Consider the following 18,680-nt stretch of genomic DNA (forward strand, 5'->3'; position numbering starts at 1 on the left):
CACAAAATCTCTCAACATTTCCACTACAGTAAACCTATTAAGAGTAAAATTTGTACCATGAATTGACTCTTCCGGCAGGAAGCTGTGAAGTGCAGCACAAAGTACTGGAGGTGGAAATCCAGATGAATTTTTACTGGTCTCTCTTAGCTTATTTCACTTTAGCCACTATACTCCCTCTTATACACTGTATTAGGGATGAATTAAAATGTAAATGAGAAGTTGAAATTTTCAGCATCCTATCCTATGTGTAAAACTCTACATTTGAAACAATTTAAACAGTATTTAAATATATAGTGTTCTAGTGTAGAGGCATAACTCTTGTGTGTGTTGTGTGTCCACTTTATATTTGTGTGTGTATATGTTTGTAAAAAGAGGAGTGTGTTTTATTGGATGAGTATAGTTGGAATAAAATACACAATCCCCTTGTCAGTCTAATATAAGCAATTACCCCTCCCTTGAAACCTTTTCTCTCACATCACCATGATCATGGTTACAAGACTATTTACTTATAAACTTTAAAAAAACTCACTTGGTGAACTTGAGAATTGCATCTCCTGCCTTCAAGTGGAGTACTTCAATCACTCAGACAGCAGAAATATGAAATTTGTGTAGTTTCATACTTCATCCTAGATGCTATAAAAACTCTTGTTTGTTCTCCTTAGTTCTACCAGACACAAGCATCCAGTTGCATGTCAAGCAGCAGCCCTGGATAACGAAACAAGCTCTGACACTGGAGCGAGAGAGAGGCAGCAGCACTGGGGTTTTGGTGCTGCAGGATAAACTCTGAGGTCCACAGGGAAATCTAAATGGTGTGTTTTTCTGTTTACCTTCAGGTGACAATGTCCAAATGCTGCAACACATCACTGAGCGTCTGTTACAAAAACTCCTGTCACGAAGAATAAAAATGGATGGATGAATAATGGTCAGGCTGGACCTTCTGCCTCCTGCCAGCAGGACTGAGCAGAGATTTAAAAACAGCTTGTAAGCAATATGCAGCCAATCTAGACCTATATAATCAGACCTAGAATCATCAGCATTACACAGACATCAACTTACCTCAATAGAGACAAGGGACTTGCTGGTGTTTCTCAATGGACTCTGTTTCATCAGCTGAAGTCAGTTGAAGCATTACCTGTGTCACAATCTGTTTTTCCAACTAAAGCCACTGACAGCACTGAATAGGTTATTTTTTCCTTCTTAAAAGCTTGCATTTGAATTTAATTGAAGGAGTATGATTAAGTCTACCCTTCTCCATATAGAAAAAGAATGTTTCAAATTAGGACACCCTAAAATATTTTGAATGTTTTCTTCAACTAAGACTCTACCATTTATGAAAGAGGTTTTTGTTTTGATCAAATGAGTAACAAAAAACATAACAGCAAATACATCCTAACAGATGTAGGAACAGGATTTCCCTTTTTTATTTTCATTCACTGCCACCTCTTTCTACATCTGCCTTAAAGATCAACGTTTCAGTACTTCCATCAACTGCAAAGCAAGGACAATTCAAACATGTGCAAACAGAGATTAACATGCTGGGCACAGTGGGTCACCCATCCTGAAAGGCAGAGATTTACCTACATTGTCCATTTTTGTCTCCAGGGTATAAAAAGTGTGGCTTCAAGGGGAAGGAATGGAGGGAGGGAGAGAGGGAATGCAGGAAGGGAGGGATGCTCAGCATAAATGCCAGTTTCTCAAAGAGAAGTCACCTTTCATGATAAAGTCATCTGCAAAAGCTGTGCAGCCAAGAAACCTTATATTTGTCTCCTGTGTAATATACTCCACATCAGCAAAGAATTTCTATCCAAATGGATATATCCAAATCAAATGTTGTGGCAGAAAAACTGCCCTCTGATGAGACACCCTGATCATTTAAAAAAGACAAGAGGCATTTTTGTAAAGCATCTAGTGCTACCATGATTCTTTCAGTGTTTCTTCCAGAAGGAAGAATCTTCTGAAAATTATTTCACTCCTTTTCTTAAACTGAACTTGGTGTAACCCTTTCAGGTTACTTTGAAGAAAAATGTTGAATCAATCCACATTCTAAAATGCCTCAGAAAGAAGCAAAATCCCAGCAGTAAATCCACCTAATTAAGTGAGGGTGTATCTAGCCCATAGCTATTATCGCTTCTCAGCTTAATATTTTTAAACACCCTGTATGTGGAGCAGGCAGTAAGCTCTTCTCATTATTTCTCAAATGAAGCTGAGTAGATCTAACCCAAATTATGGCAAGATAAACCAGACAACTTAAGTGATGAAAATTGTACTTTTCCCTCTGCTTTAGGGATGCTTCTGGCTCATCTGTCCTCTGATCAAGGTGAGCCTGATAAAGCTGAAAATTACACTGTGTGACTGGATTGTATGAGATTATCTTTCCCCTGAGAAGTGATTTATTTTAGTAACTCTTAATGAATAAGAAACTTTCTGCTCCAACACGCCGCTCTTCTATGTGGGCATGGTTCCTTATTGCTTTGAGTGAAAGATCGCATAAAAGAAATGGAGAATCCGAGTGGCTACATCTTCTTCATGGTTCAAAGACAATTTTGTGTTATAAGATAGACCTTCAGGGACCACTAGTTCCATAAAAAGTGAAAATTAATGGCATCAGTTTGTGGGTTTAACTGCAAAAGTCACTGGCATATCTTCCACTTTTTGAGTGTGTGGAAAGTCCAGTTTTGGTTTTGAGGGATCTTGCTTTGTAGAATTTGGAGCTTCTCGACCTTTAGATGATTCCAGGAGATGTTGCATGTTAAGTCTGAAAATAAGGCGAGGATCTGGTCCAGAAAGGGATGGGCAGTTGCAGCTCTCTCTTATTTTAAGAGCCTGTGAACACATAGGAAAACAAATCAAGCTCATTTAAATAGGAAAAGCAGGGAAGGTTTCAGTCAGTGACTTTGGCTTTCCAGTCAGGTTTGCATTTGCACATTGGTTAGTATAATAATGAGCCTGAATTGTTACTGAACAATTTCTCAACAAAACCCAAGAATTTGTGTGACAAAATGTAGCATTATGATAAAGCAATGGGAAAAATGAAGAGTGAAATCATTTTCTCACACTGATCTCCAAGAATGGATACCCTAAAAAGTACAACATAATTAGACAGGAAGTTCTCCAATGTTTTCTGTGGTACTTGTCACAGTACCATCAGTACCTTTGAATTTACATTTGCATATAAACTAAACTTTTTGTAGCCCTTTCAGGCTACTTTGAAGAAAAATGTTGAATCAATCCATATTCTAAAATGCCTCAGAAAGAAGAAAAATCCCAGCAGGAAATCCACTTAATTAAGTGGAGGTGTATCCAGCCCACAGGCTATTACTGCATCTCAGCTTCATATTTTTGTATTTATATTTATATTCAAATGTAAATGAAAATGACTGCATCAAGAAAAAAAGGGCCCTGAATTTACTTCCTCAGATATGTTCTATTATTGAAGTAACTATATATAGATGTCTGACTCAAAAAAGGAGGAAAAAACTCCAAAAACATAATGGACTTTTAACTGTTTGGCACAGAGATCCTGATGGTTCATCAGTGTAGTTAAAGTCCTGTTACACAAGTGAGCTCATCTCCAAGAAGCATTTGGAGTATTCAAAGTTTCCAAGTATTATGAGAAAATAATGTCATGAGAAAATAATGTCTTTATAATGTAACAATTTTTCTGGATAAAAAGATCATTAGTAAAGAGACCAAACTAAGTTAGTCCTGTTCACTGAGTAAGTACCAATGCCTGCATTTTGCAAACAAGAAAGTAGGGGCACAAAGGAGCCAGAGAATCTCCCACAGAACCAAAATTCATTAGCACAATCACATTCCCCCCAGATCATCCTGCCTGGCTGGCAACCCAAGAAAGGTATGGCAGAGGATGAATCTCAAGTCTCAAAGGCACTGTGGAGAAATTGATACCAACCTGTTCAAAGTCAGCTGTTTTAAAGGATGTTTAAGTTGTGTTCATTGTCACAAAGCTGAAAATACCTTAATTAGACCACACAAAGTGGCAGCTCCTGGGTTTGGCACACAACAACTGATGCAGTGCTTTGTAAGCAGCTGTCCACAGAACTATGGATCCTTCTACAATTCATTTTAACTAATTAAGAAAAGTAGATCCTATGTATCATATAGCAACATATTACATGTAGAATTCTAGAGGGTTCTACATCTCCACTTAAAACTACTTTTTCGAGATCTGCAAAATGAAACACCATGATCAAAACGAGTCTGATGGTTACCATTAATCAATGCTCACTGTGGTATGGTCACATTGGTTCAATATTATCTATCTTGGCCTCAATTAACAGCATAAAACATGGGCAGATTTACATCCAGCTCTGTTTTTAATCCTTTCATAGGAAAACTAGTTCAAATGTACATTTTATTCCACTTCATAACCACATATTCTTGAAAAGCAATGGCCAGACCTGTCCTGAGTTGTAGCCAGGTGCCCTCTGGCCAGAACTTGGGAATGTCAGCAGAAAACACGTTCATTAATTTGTTCTAGATGAACTAATGAGGAAGAAGAAAATAAAACAGTTTTCATAGCAGTCCTAGCATTGCATTGTAGACAGAACAGAATTTTTTAATCTGCTTTATATCCACTAGCTTTGTCTGAAACATCAGATCAAATATTCCAATACAGCTCTGCATAAGTATTTGCCAATCATTTTGAAACACTTTGATATTCTTCCATGGGAGGCACTGGAAACATCTTACTACTGCAGATTTTAAAACAGAAGAGCAGAGCTTCTTAACGATTATATTTTTTTTTATAAGGAGATTCCAGAACATATTTCTTCTCTAACTTTACTACACTGAACTGATAGAGTTTGCTGTAAATGGCTAGAAACAAACAGAGTTTAAAATTAATACATGGTTTTGCAAAAAAACACAGTCCAAAATTGTAGCAAGAGTTTCTCCAGTTGTTTTTGAAATGTAAAATTCAAATTACTGAATACACATGTCTGGATTAGGCATGGAAATATTGTTCCTGTCTAAGTTTTAGAAAATATGACTAAAGCTTTCACAGCTTGTTTTTCTACTTGTCCATGCAGTCACCAAATGTAACTGTACTGCTGAACACTCTTCTGCTTCAGTGACCAATTAATTTCTAAACTGACGTTTATGACAAACCAAGAGTTTTCTCCTGTTCTCTTCTAGAACATAAGCTGCTGCAAGACTGCATTAATGTCAAGCAGTGTTATTCAAGGCAAATGGGAATATAAAGATTTAGGCTATATCCTGGAAAAGGCAACATAATCCCCTTTCAAACTAATTTAGCAATTTTGTATCTTTGGGTTTTCCTGGCTATACAGTGCCTGACCTATTTCCATGGTTTCACTCACCTAAAGTCCCAACAGCAAAGATAAAAACCAGTGAACATTTTACCCTGTGGATGTCTGAGTTCTTGCTAGACATTAAACTGTGCAAGGGGGTAGAAGGCAGTTACTCCTCACCATCACCTCACATGCTACTAAAAAACTACAGATATGGAAAGAAAAGCCATGTTAACTTGTCACCTCCCTGCTCAGGACAGCTGTAACTACACATTCCAGCCAGAGCAGCCACCTGCCTGCTTCTTGCTTCATGACATCCCAAATAAAACATCCAACCCTTGCTTGTAAGTAACAAAGGTGAAGCTGTTTTTCTTATCAATACAGTCACCTCCTGCAATGTTTGGGAGAGGGAAGGCAGAAGAATTAGGGAGGTCTGCCTTATCCTATCACCTTCATGTAAAGCCTACCAGCTTCTGTAAAAACACAGAAATAAGTAATTTTTAGCTCCCAATATTAATCCTTTACACTGTCACAGACACCAGACTACCCGCTGGTATCAAGCCCTTACAGTCTTAATGAAGTACCAGTAAAAAGATGTTTAAAGGAATTGATAGACTTTACTGGATAGAAAAGAAAAGCAGCTTATATATAATGTTAATACTTCCAATCTTCCACTGATGTTGGCATAGGAAAGAAAAATTGTGACAAAATATTTAGTAACTTTTTAGGGAGGACAGAAATGCATGTCAGTGGTTTTTATTATTGTTTCCATGTTGATAGGGCTTAATTAACACATTCTAGTACTAGAATTATCTGAAATAATGTTCATATCATAAGCAAAGGGCAAATATACCAACCCACTTTTGAAAAGGAAGGAAAATAAATGTATCTCCCATATCAAAAGGCAGCAGAGGAAAAAGTATTAACTACACAAATATTAATAAAAATAATAAGCAGCCAATGTGGATTTGACAAAAACAGGTGTTGCCAAAGTAAACAAATTAACTTTTTTGACAAATTAACTGACCTAACAAGACAAGCAGTGCAATTGACTCTAAATGATCTCACTATGGCATTTCCACAAGAAAGTGGAAACAGGAGATACAGTAAATCAAAAATGGAATCTGAGCCAACAACATGATGCTAAAACAGCAAATGTCACATCAAGATGAATTTTTGTATCACAGGCAAGGCTTAGTAGATAACCTTCTGCTTTATTCAGTTTAGCTCAGGCTTCCACTGATGTACAGTGCTGCATTTGAGCAGCACACTTGGAAACAGACACTGTAGCAAGTCAGAGAACATGAAAATAAAACACTGAGGTAAACCAGAAGATTCTGTAGCTTCTCTCTGGCACTACACTCCCACAGACTCTCTCTCCAGAGCAATGGCCATTCTCTCACCTTACTACAAAATTAGTTTAAGATTTCTTTTTCTGAAAATAAAATGCATCTCTCCAGCCTCCATGCAGGAATTCTAAGATATTTCAGTTTCCTATTTAAGAATATACTCTGTTTTCCTGGTTCACAATCCAAACACCTCCCTGTGTGAGAGGAAATACTTTGAAAACACAGCAAATCTTTTTCCTTGCTTTATTTCATTTCCAGGACAGCACCACTTTGTAACTGCTTATAGGTCTCTTGTTCACTGATTCCTTAGCATGGTTGTAGCTTCCAACTTGCTCAGAAAACCAGATGCAAGATGTTTAACACTCATTTGATTGGCTCTCAGTCTTTTCATTACTTGAAAGGAATCCCTGAGATAGTTCCCCTTTAATTTACACTTCCTGAGACTGTTCTGTCACCTCATTGAGATGTGACATTTCATTACCTGAAGAAAAATTCTCAATTTATATGACCACATCTTATTGTGAACCTGCTTAAAGTCTGTAGAGAAACATTAGAGAAGTCCAAAAGCTTGTCCCTATTTGTCCCAGCCATAGTAGCTGGTCTAATAAGAGATGTATTGTCCTGAAAACCACTTCAGCTCCAAAACCAGAAGCACATGAAACCCAATAATGCTCATGATGGATCTAGCACTGAGCCTTAAGAAGTACCAGTTTCTTCACAGAGAGACACTTGAGATGAAATGGCCTTTTTTGATAATCTGGCTTCTCTCCTGGGCTCTGAGTATCTAATGGCTATTAATATCTGGTAAACATCCTGTTTGAAAGAGCTCAAAGTACACAAACAATGAAACAAAATGGGGCTGATACTGAGCAACAGTAAAAGCCAGGGATTCCCTTTCCATGCCTGTAATTCAGCCTGAAGTCAGCAGCTCCACAAGAAGGGGAGCCAATGCTTCAGACAAGAAGCCTCCTCTACACATTTTCTTTCATCTTTATTGCACTTTTGTAGTGCCAACCTCACTTATCTTGTGAACTTGCTAAAAACAGGAAGCCTTAGCCCCTGATTGCTCATCTCATTCCAAAGAATGCTTAAGGTAAAAGGCAAACAAAAAACATCTCCCCTCAATTGTCTTTTGAAAGATCTTTCCAGCCTCCACTGCTCTTGGAAGTGAGAGTAGCTGTAAAAAGATGAGGTTTGCTCCACCTGCTAAACTATAAGAGATGAGACAGAAATAACAGTTCTACACAGTTGCTCAGTTATTTAACTTATTTGCTCAGGCCTGGGGTAGAACATAAGAAGTAATTTATTTCATTACCTCTTTATAAGCCAGTCAACAACTATATGAAAATAAACGATCCTGAACCCTTTATGTTCAATCTAGCTAAAACTGAGGCTCCACAACAAAAAATCATTTTCTATTCAGCTGCTCAAATGAGTTAGAAAATCCATCAAAAACATTCTCCCAGCCTGCTTCTGCAAAGTACAGACTTTCTGTATATTAATTTGAAATATTCAGTCTAGCTGCTCTCCAACCTCCTACCTCTAATGCTGACTTTGATTTATGCCATCATTTAGAATATTTACTGTATTCATTCTCATCAAAGGATTCATGAAACTCTTTTTTGCTCCTATGAAGTCAGCAAACACCTCAACATTTTAGTGCTCCCTCTGCCAATAAATCTTCAGTGTCTTTACAGTTTGGAAGTGAGAAAGACTTAAAGTGACAGAGTTTATAAAAAAAAAAAAAGAAATTACTAGCTGGCTATAAAAAAGGGTATTTCCAAACACAGTTTAGCTTGCTGAAAAACAATGTCACAGTGGAGTGCTTTAACACTCTATTTAGTTATTTTTTTTTGCTAAAAAAGCAAGAGAAGACAAGAAAATGTAGGGATCCAACTTAAAAACTGCCTGTCTAAAATGGCAAAAAAATAAAGAGTGAATAAGACCTGTGACACTGTCACATCTATATCAAAAGGCCATTCAAAAGCAAACTTATGACACTTCGATCAAAAATCAGAAAAAAAAACCAAAACCACTTGAAATATAACTACATTTTGTTTGTGTTATCTTACTTTTTCCTCATTTAATAAAACATTTAAGCCTGAAAGCTTTGCAAAGGAGAATTTCTGTAAGGATAAGCATGGTGCTATCAGAGTAAATTGCGAATCAATACCAAAGCAGCTAATTAATTAATTAATTAATATGAAACTACTTTTGGCAACTTTCCTAAGAGGAAAAGACAGTTCCCTGAGCCCTGCTCACCTCTGGGATGAGGCGGTCCAAGTGCTCGGCTCTGTTTTCATGGGAAGGGTGTGTGGAGAGCCACTCTGGCAGCTTGGGCTGCCCCTGAATGGTTTCTGCCAATTCCATCTGCTGCCAAAAGACACTGCTGGCTCTGACATCCACACAAGCCTGTGAACAGAAGGGAAATGGAAACACCACTGTATGTTTAAAGCAATAAATGTACAGTCTAATTGATACTGAATTACAAGAGACATCTTAAATTTTAAGTCTCTAAAGCTTGTTTAGACGGTCCTCATACCTGACAGGAAAAAGCTGTTCCAAAATACCTAAAAGTAATAAAAAATTCTGGAGCTATTCCTTTTAACAACTGTGCCTTAAAAAACTTACACCTGAATTAAGAAAATTCAGGAGGAAGAAAAGGTTTAACATTTCTGGCATATACTTGCTCTTTAAAAAGAAAGCTCAGCTGCAAATTTTAAGTTATATTTACTAAAACAAATTAATCATCTCCACAGATTTAGGCAAATTTATAGGACGAAATTGAGAGTTAAAAATACTGACAAAAATACAAAAATTCATACTTAAACCTAAAAGTAACTGGATATGCTTTCCTGTAATTGATTACATGGCCTTTCGTGGGTGATCTGTGGAATCCATGACACAACAAAACAGTAATTCTGTAGAATTCCTGACTCTCTTCAAGAAGCATATATTTAACCATAGAAAGTCATAGAACAGTAACTTTTAGAATTACTTTTGTGTATCACCACAGACTTCTCTATTTCTATATTTAAGTAGAGAAGAAAAATAAATAAGATTTCTTACACTGACTTTTATTTGCAAAGAGAAAGAAGGGACAAGTGGTCAGCAGATAAGAAAATTCTTCCCATTACCCATCCTGGGAATGGAAGTGGTGCTTTATCCTTTGAATTTATTTATTTAAATTATTATTATAAAAAAGTTATCTGCACAAGCAGAGAAATGCTCATATGTCACTTCACTTATTTCTTTCTCATCTGGCCCTACTTTTTCAGCATTAGAAAGCAGTGAGCACAAACACAGCAATTACATTTTTTTTAATGGATTGTGTCACTCCCTTAGACAACTACAAATTACAAATGCAGTTTTAATCCCAGAATCAAAGTTAATTTATAAACCCTTCCTTAAAGAAACATTAATATTTATTAAAAGGAAATTTTGCTTATGAAATATTAACACTAGATGGTGCTGCTCTCACTGGAATCTCACACCTAAGTCTACAGCACTTAGCCAGGAATCAAAGAGCTGGTTCAGTTCCTTTAATATAGAATTAAATTCTACAGGGGAAAAAAAAGTAACTGAAAAAATAAACTATGAAAAAATACTGAGCAGCTTCTAACCAAATTTTTGTCTGCAGCAAAGCTGTATTGTTGTTATGGCTGTATTTAGCTTAAATCTTTAAATCTTAGCATATAATTAAATCCTACTTATGGAAGATCCCTATTTAAAATTCTCCTGTTTCTGAATACATGGACTTTTCTTCTAATAGCAATAAACTACACAGAAAGGAGACTGTGGAGGTAATGCACAACTTTACACACTTCAATGTTATTACATATGATTAGCCAGAATGACTTTGTCTTTCCCTAAAAACTATTTTATTTCCCACCACTTCGTAAAACTACATCTCTTCAAAAACTTACAGTTTTCCTCCATATGAAAATTAAAACTCCCTCTGATTGTAACAGAAACTGAAAAATGTCTGGTGCTTATTTTTTTGCTAATTTTATTTCTATTGCTAATAAAGAAACCAGTTGTAGTTACCTTTGCAGCAAACTGAAGTCCCACTTTATCAGCTTCAGTCTCCAGGGTTCTGCTGTAGGGTCTATCAAACATGAACTGCAAAGAAATGCATCAAAGTCCTGTTCCTTGGTTTGGAATGTGTACAAAGATAGAGCTTCAGAGCTGTCTTTTAACCTTCTCATAAGAAGTGGGGTTTATCTATCATGCTCACATTGCATGTGATCAGTATTAATTTTCTTAATATAATCTCTAATTCCTTTATATGTAACTCATTGATCCTGTATTCAGCTGAAATTAATTCAAATTAGATATATTTTCATGGGCACTCTCAGCAGCCAATCTCATTTTGCAGCAACTGAAAGCTAAATACCAACTTTTCACCTGATTTTTTTTCACTTCACTCTTTCATTGACATTAAGATTTTTCTTGCAGCAGCTATATGTAAAAAATTCCAGTGGTTCCCTAAATTTTTATGATGTCTTTCAGCCTGGTAACATTTATATTTTATGGCAAACTGTCCACAATATGGAATATAGCCATAAATATTTGCATGCAGAAATCACTCCTTTGCCATGACTGTCCCTAACACAAGCTGCAAATTGCCTTTGAGAAATCAAACTAGAAGACATAAAGCTGACCAAACTCGTCTCCCATTTTTCTAGAGCATTAACACACAATAAGAGACAGTGGTGGTTTTCTCAAATGTAGATTTGGACAGCCTTACCCTAGTCTGTCACCTTATAGTAAATGCAAATCAGGACTTGTTTAAACAGCCTGCTCCTGCAGAGATAAGGAATCTGTCACAACATCCTGGTTTAGTCATCCATTAGGAAATGTGAACTGAAGAATGGCAAATGTGCAAGGTTAGAGAAGAGAGAAAGGTTTATCAGCTCAAAAAGGTTTTATCGGCTCTTTATCTGGCTATAGAAACTTGTCCTCCTTAAAATTTCAGGGGAAAAAAACATCAAAAAACAGACAATAAACCACAAACCAGTTTGAAATTAAGAGCACCAAAGAAGTGGTCCAGTCCCCTGAGTAAATAAAGGTAGTTGTAACTTTTTGCTGTTTTCCAAAGTAGTACTAATAATTTTTCTTTCTAAAGTCAAAAATAGAAGCCAACTAAACTTTGCCTTTAAAAGTCAAACATGCTGGTTTAGAATTAAGCAGAGATCAGGTCACTCTCTAAATCCTTAGTTTCCATACAGACCTTAAACACTGCAATTACAAATATGTTTTTTAAATCCTCTGATGATAAAGTAATTCCTTGAAGTGGAATACATGTTTTTGTTGCCTTGAAAAGTGCTCTAGGTCTGTTGGTGCACATATATTCACTAAACAGCAAAGAAACCCTTGGCTAGTCTGTCATATATTCCCACAGCACCATTTCCTAGTTAGACAGATAAACTATTTGATTAATTATTAAACATTTTTTAGACAGGAAAATTAGATTGGTAACCAACAAAACACTCCTGAGGTATCCAACATACAGTGGTATTCATCAGCTACTCAAAAATGAAATCGTTTAAAAAATTTTTTGTGAATGTGCTGGAATGAAAAATTAGAATTTCAAACTCTGATGTAAAATCCTTGTCAGAAATTGGAAACAAAAAAGATGATGGATTTTCAACTGATTTTTCAAATCAATTATTAGAGCTGCCTGTGTATGTTGAAGAAAAGGGAGTTCCAGGGACATTGACAACCCAAAATCACCAGTTTTCACATGAAATATGAATCTTATGGTGTGAGGTGGACAAGAAAAGGGTATGAAGTACTGCACCTGTACATACTGGTGTGTGGGGCATGAGTAGAACTCAGTCATGCTAGGTGTTATTCCAAGAATAACTCCTAGGCTTTAGTTCCCATATAAAATAACTGCTGCTCTATAACAAAGTCAATATGCTTCAGTGCAGAAATACATGTTTAAGGAACAACCCCAAATAAATGTCATAAGAAAAGTTAACAATTTATTAAGGAAAGAAAACCCATTAGCTTTGGGGCAAAGGCAGAACTGGAGTTCACATGCCCAAAGGCCTACAAAGAATCACCGGAAAACACTTAGAGTCAATAATAAAAAATACGCAATAGTCGGCAGGTCAAAAAGTCAAGCCTCTAAGGACATAAGGGAAAAACAAATATTGAAACAGAAGCAAGTACCACAGCATGGCTTAAGTAACCCTTTCACAGAATGGGATGCTAAAGCTTTAAAAAGCAAAATACAGTTATAGAAGAAGAGGAACATCCTGAGAAAATGTGCAGAACGATTCACTTCCATGTAAGCACAACAGGCAAATACTGAATAAGGGAAACAGACACTGCACTCCTGGGTGACTAAAAAAACTAAATTTTCTATTCAGCTTCTTCAGTCTATGGGACGAAAGCTTTGCAAGTATTTATCACTTCAACATTACTGGAGTTTGATCAGCCTTTTAAACCAGGACAGTATCCCATAGATGATGCTTCCTTTGCACAGGACTTGGAGTTTAAACCCAGATTCCCTTTCCAATCTAAAGCACAGTTCCAATCCATGATGCCAAAATACCCATTCTCTGTGGGGAGGAGAAGAGATGCTGACAGGGAGTTGAATCTTGCTGTCTAAATTATGAGCAGTCTCAGGATTCATTCACACTTTGTTTTTGCCAAATTCAGCTCTTCAAAATGCTGGCTAGCGTTCACCAATGTATTGGTTTCTTAGCTACTTGTGCAAATATCCAAGCTCTTTAGAGATAATTTATGTTCAGAATCCACACATCTACCCATTAGCATAAGAACTACCAAAACAGATTGGTTATGTTTAATTTCATGTTTTTGAGGAACTTGGGGAAATCTCAGGAAAAGCATCAAGTCAAAGAAACCAAAGAGATCTTTCATTTTAATTCAGATTCCAGTTTTATGATCTAAGCAAATTTCTATTTAAAAAACACATTTTTTTAAAAATAAATGGATCAGTGACTGTCCAGAGAGTAAATTAAACTGCTGAAGAAAACTGGCACCAGAAAGTCTCTAAATTTTACTTTGCTGAAATATTTTCTGTCTGAAATGATTATTTTAGTAACTTGCACGATAGCATGGTTTATATAAAGGGTGCTTAGATTCTCAATTTTTTAATCTTGGAAACCATTCTTACCACTAACAATATATTTTACAAATTCCATATATTTTATTCGGTTTAGGAAGAATTTAACAACTACTTAAAATAAAAACGTGGCATTTTACCATAGACAACTTTAAAGGGCAAGTTACCTTTTTAAAAGACAATCATCTGTCTTAATTAGCAAGCAGGTTCCTGCAGCCTGTGCAACTAAATCTAGTCATTTAGGGAAACCCAAAGTTCTTCAACATGACAAATGAAAATCAGCATCAACTAAAGCAGTATCAGATTCATAAAAACATCTCTTATTCCATAACAGAACCAAATATTAATTTTTGCTTATGTTTTTCCTCTTGCCTTTTCCTCCAAACTTACTATTTAGTGTAGCAAAAGATCAAAAATATCTTTCTAAGGAAATCAGGAAGGACAATAGAAAATGTCAGTCTTACCTCCTGCAACTTGCTCTGAATCCACTGGCCAACAACTGCCAAACTGTTGCGAGGACAGATGGCCCAAATCATAGTGAGAAAGATGAGTGAGAGAAAATCCAAGAAGTGAACCAGGCTGGCTTTCTCTGCCTGCAAACAGAAATTGTCCCATTTTCATGCCTTACTGTCTGACATTTCTTTAGAACATAACAGAATTTGGAAACTTTAAAAATCACTGCTTTGGGTTTGTTGGGTTTTTTTCCCTGTAGAGCCACAGGAACAGGGCAAGCATAACATTCCCTACTCGTACCAGAAAAAAAAAAACAAAAAACAAATCTCCAGTTGGATACAAGCTACTTTCAGGCCAGAATTCACATAAGCTGCATAAATACAGCTGGAACCAATACATTCTACCTATCAGCCTCTCCAAGAGATTCAAAGCTTGAGGTAGGATGGAGGCAACAAGCAGAAAAAGTTCTTCAGTAAAAAGGCCATGAAACACCTCAGTGCAAATGAAAAATCTACAAAAAGAGCTCAAAGACTGTTCTTTACATTTATTTGAGAAGACATAAGACATCACTGAGGATCACTAATGGGATAAGGGGACAGAATGCATTACGTATTTATCTTTTATTTTCTGCTGCTTTCCTTTAAATTCAGAACCCAAGATATTATTCTGTTTTCCAGAGCTCTATTTGACATTGCAACAAATTGATCAGAGCATTTACAAGGATCATGCAATACTTCTCTCTGTGCCAGCTGGGTGACACAGATTCCATACAAACAAGTCCTTTTTTATTATCAGAAACATTTTTTTAGAAGTTTGAAAGGTTGGTTGGCTGAACCAAGGCCAAGAAACCATGATGTGAACTGTTGCTCACCCAAAATCATATAAGATTGAAGCTCTGGTATTCTCGAATTTGACATTCTAAAACTGTGTGCTACAATAATAACAGTAGCAAGTATTCAAAGATACTTTTAAAAAGTGTATCCACTTCTGCAGGTATTAACAATTTTAGGAGTAACAGAGTTGCTGAGTACCTCCAGTTCTTTCTGTCTGTGCTGTAAGAGAGGGATCAGCAGAGCAAGTTCTAAATGGCTCTTGGAAGTGAGTCATAATCCACCTGTACATCTGTGAATAAAGTCCTGGCAGCCTTTGTGTTAACAGGGACTACTACAGGTCTTCTGACAGTTATTAAGTGCTACATGAATAATAAGGATCTACTGTAACAGACTACTCATTTCAAACTCAATTTTGCATTAATTACATAGAGTCACACTGAAAACTTGGTTGGTAATGATAGGGAAAATCATAACTAGAGTAATTAGAATTAATAATTTAAGAGTATTAGACAGCTTTCTTGAAAGACTTACTGCATGTTCCAGCACAGCATGAGCTATTTCATGTCCTAAAATAAATGACAGCTGATGAATATCAGAAACTGCATCCAGTAACCCAGTAAAAACAAACACTTGACCATTCTGCAAACAAAGAGAATAAAAATTAAGTGGGAGATATATCAAGTGCTGTTTCAATACTATTAATTTTTCATATGGTATACAACTTACTGGAAGCACAAAAGCATTTACACCTGGTTCATCCACCACATGGATAACCCACTTGAGAGCTGAGACTTGGGGGATGTCCTTGTTGCTTTCAGACAAATGCCCAACAACTCTCTCCACGACCTGGTAGCGTGCATCTGTCTCAGGTAACATTTGATTTTTGAACTGCTCCATCCACTGAAAAAGAATTCATTGGTCCTAATTTTTAAGATGGACAAATGTATATAAAACATGTAATTTGAAAATATTCTTGTACTTGTTCTGTTCTTATTTTGTGTCTCTGACAGATGGGAATATGGATACATTTGGATATGGTTTATCAGGTTTCACTTTAAAACAGGAAATCACAGAAGTCAAAATTTCAGGGACTAATTCAATGGACCAGAAATAGTTAAGAATGTTTGCTATGTGCATGTTATGTGCTTTGTAACCATTATGCTGTAACCATGTGCTGCATATGGAAAGGGAATTCTGAAAAAGGATGGGAACAAGAGGAGGAGGTAACAGATGAAGGGACTATACAGGGTTCAGAGCATGAAGTTCAAAACTCATTGAGGACACTACAAGGTTTGTTTGCCCATCTCATTAACAGGACCACCTCATCACTAAAAAAAGCAACAGTTTTTGAGTACTTTCAGTTTCTTATCTAAAATCTTACCATATCATATTCCATCTGTGACAGTTCCCTAAAATGCTCTTTGCCAAACACCAACAGTCGAGCTCGCCCAGTGATGGGTGTCTCCTCCAAGTGGGTAAAATAAAACATGACAAACACGACTCCTAAACTGCTGACACCCAGCAGGATCTTCCATTTGTTTTTTCTTGCACTTTCTTTGAAGAGTTCCCTTTTATTAGGAGGAAGTGCCTTCCACCAATTCCTTATGCTCCTGTAAGACAGAAACAGTGCTAACATAGGACATAGTTGAAAAGGGATTTGTTATTGTTTTTTCTATTACAGCCTCATGTCAGGTAGGATCTTAGAGGGCTTATACTGTAATTGGCTTCCACCCCACTTGCATTTCTTCCCTCCCACAGGAGAAGAAAGAATGCATCATAGTGTCTTGGTTCATCTCCCTCTACCACATGTAAATGAGAAGGAAAAGAGCAAAAAAATATATCTAGCACCTCTGATAACAGGAAAAAAAATCCTCTTGTTGAGCAAACCGTCAGTCAAACAGCACTACAAACACACCTGCCATCCTTCCCACTTTGCCTGATGGTTCTTGCACTGAGAGAAAAGTAACACAGAATTTTACCTGCCAAGAATGATGGCAAATAACTTCTGAGCTGGCTTCACAATAATCCAGAAAAGAGGAACTGGTGCAGCCTGCAGTGATGGTGATGTGTGAAAAGACCTGTTGATCTGAATGTTCCAGGCAGGAAAGTGACATGGAGGTTGCCCTACAGAACTGATCTGGAAGGATTGGATCTTCTCCGTCAGGGGCTGAGAAGACTGGGAGCAAAACCTTCCCGAACTATGGTGTGCATTCCTGTACACTTCTGTATGTGGGATATCCAAAAGGCATCTCAGTCCTTTACCAATGATGTTTCTATAGAACTCAGGGTTCCCAGTCAAAAAACAGTTTCTAGCATTTCCACTGAAATCCAACCACTGGCATCTATTTCTGTTACCCTGAGTTTGGCACCATTTTGAGTAGGACCCAGAGAGATTATTGCATTTCCCCTGCTTGCACAAAAAAGCCAAATGAGACAAAATACAGTTCCTGCCCGGCAGCTTTAGACCACAGATGATATTCATAACTTCTTTGGTTGGTTGCCCTGAAACAAAGGGGGAAAAAAGAGCAGACTGGTATTAAGAAGCCCACCCAAACAAGAAACTCTGCATTGTTATTTCATTTTCCCCCAAGAATAGTATGTATTAGTTTATCAACATCTGCATTACACAAAAAAAGGTCACAGCCACAACTGCATTCGGTTATAGTTGTAAGACATCAATCTGCTTCCAATTGTGAAAAATATCAGTATCTTGCATCAATGAGAATAAAACAAGGTGTGATTAATTTTTCTCCTTTTATTATCCCCAGACCAGAGTGACTTGAGGTGTCTCTTGCAGGTCATCACCTTTCCACGCTGGGCTGCTGCCCACCGATGCCATTCCTCTATATGAGAAAACCAGGATCTGTGAGCACATTGCTCGTACTTTTCTCCGGGCCTAGAAACAAAACACAGCGGAACCAAGTCTCCGTCAGCCGGGAGCCTCTGGCTCACGGACATGGAAATGCCTTGGCACGGACAAGACCCGGGCCCTCCCACCCGAGGGGCCCTGCCGCCGTCCTTTTCACCCTCTGGCTCCGATCGCGGTGTCTGCTTCTCCCCCAACCCCGCTACCCTCGTGGATAACCGCGATTTTCGTGGGATGGGCTGATAGGAAGAGCCGGGAGTGGGGAATGAGGGAGACGAGTCACTCTGAGGCGCCCGCCCTGGTAATGGCGGGCGGGGAGGCGGGGGACAGCTCCGACCGCCTCACAACTGCGCGTCCCAGGGACAGGGAACGACCTCCTCCACCGGGCTCCCCTACTCACCACCGCGGAAGGCGGCGGGGCGGCGGAGGGGCCGGACCGCGGAGCCGGTGTCGATACGGAGCCAGGGCGGATAGCGGGAGGCGGGACGGGCGCCGCGCCGCTGCAGCGGCCGCCGGGGCCCCGCGTCCCTTCCCTCAGGCGGGGCCGCCGCGGTTCCCGTTCCCGCCGCCGCCGCCGCTCCCCTCAGGCGGCGCCCGCCATTTTGTAGCAGCGCGGGGAGCAGGAGCGCCCCTCATCAGGCGCATAGCCCGCTCTCCTGGGCGCCTTAACCCTGGCTTTGCCCGCGGTGTTTCCGTGTCATGTGGTTGTAAAATGCGGAATTTGTCAGGATTATTTTAAATCAGGGTGTTCTTTGATTGTTCTGTGGTGTAAGATCTTCGTATGCCTTCAAGCCTATATCAGTGGAACAG

General features: G+C 38.1%; 1 protein-coding gene across 2 annotated transcripts; it reads right to left on the reverse strand.

Annotated features, from left to right (window-relative positions):
* Positions 1 to 1,383: 1,383 nt before the first annotated feature.
* On the reverse strand, positions 1,384 to 18,680 carry OMA1 (OMA1 zinc metallopeptidase). Of its 2 annotated transcripts, XM_015636753.3 has the most exons (10): positions 18,271 to 18,680; positions 17,810 to 17,900; positions 16,984 to 17,506; positions 16,386 to 16,614; positions 15,731 to 15,904; positions 15,536 to 15,643; positions 14,183 to 14,311; positions 10,667 to 10,741; positions 8,882 to 9,031; positions 1,384 to 2,823 (listed from the first exon to the last, which is right to left on the reverse strand). In XM_015636753.3, exons 2-10 carry the CDS (start codon positions 17,877 to 17,879, stop codon positions 2,605 to 2,607), a joined length of 1,677 nt encoding a protein of 558 aa, XP_015492239.1. In that variant the 5' UTR covers positions 17,880 to 17,900; positions 18,271 to 18,680; the 3' UTR covers positions 1,384 to 2,604. The 2 variants fall into 2 exon arrangements, with proteins under 2 accessions (XP_015492239.1, XP_015492240.1); XM_015636754.3 differs by lacking the exon at positions 17,810 to 17,900 and having other exon boundaries at positions 18,271 to 18,678.

The sequence above is a fragment of the Parus major genome, chromosome 8 (genome assembly GCF_001522545.3).
Source record: "Parus major isolate Abel chromosome 8, Parus_major1.1, whole genome shotgun sequence".
NCBI classification, from domain to species: Eukaryota; Metazoa; Chordata; class Aves; order Passeriformes; family Paridae; genus Parus; species Parus major.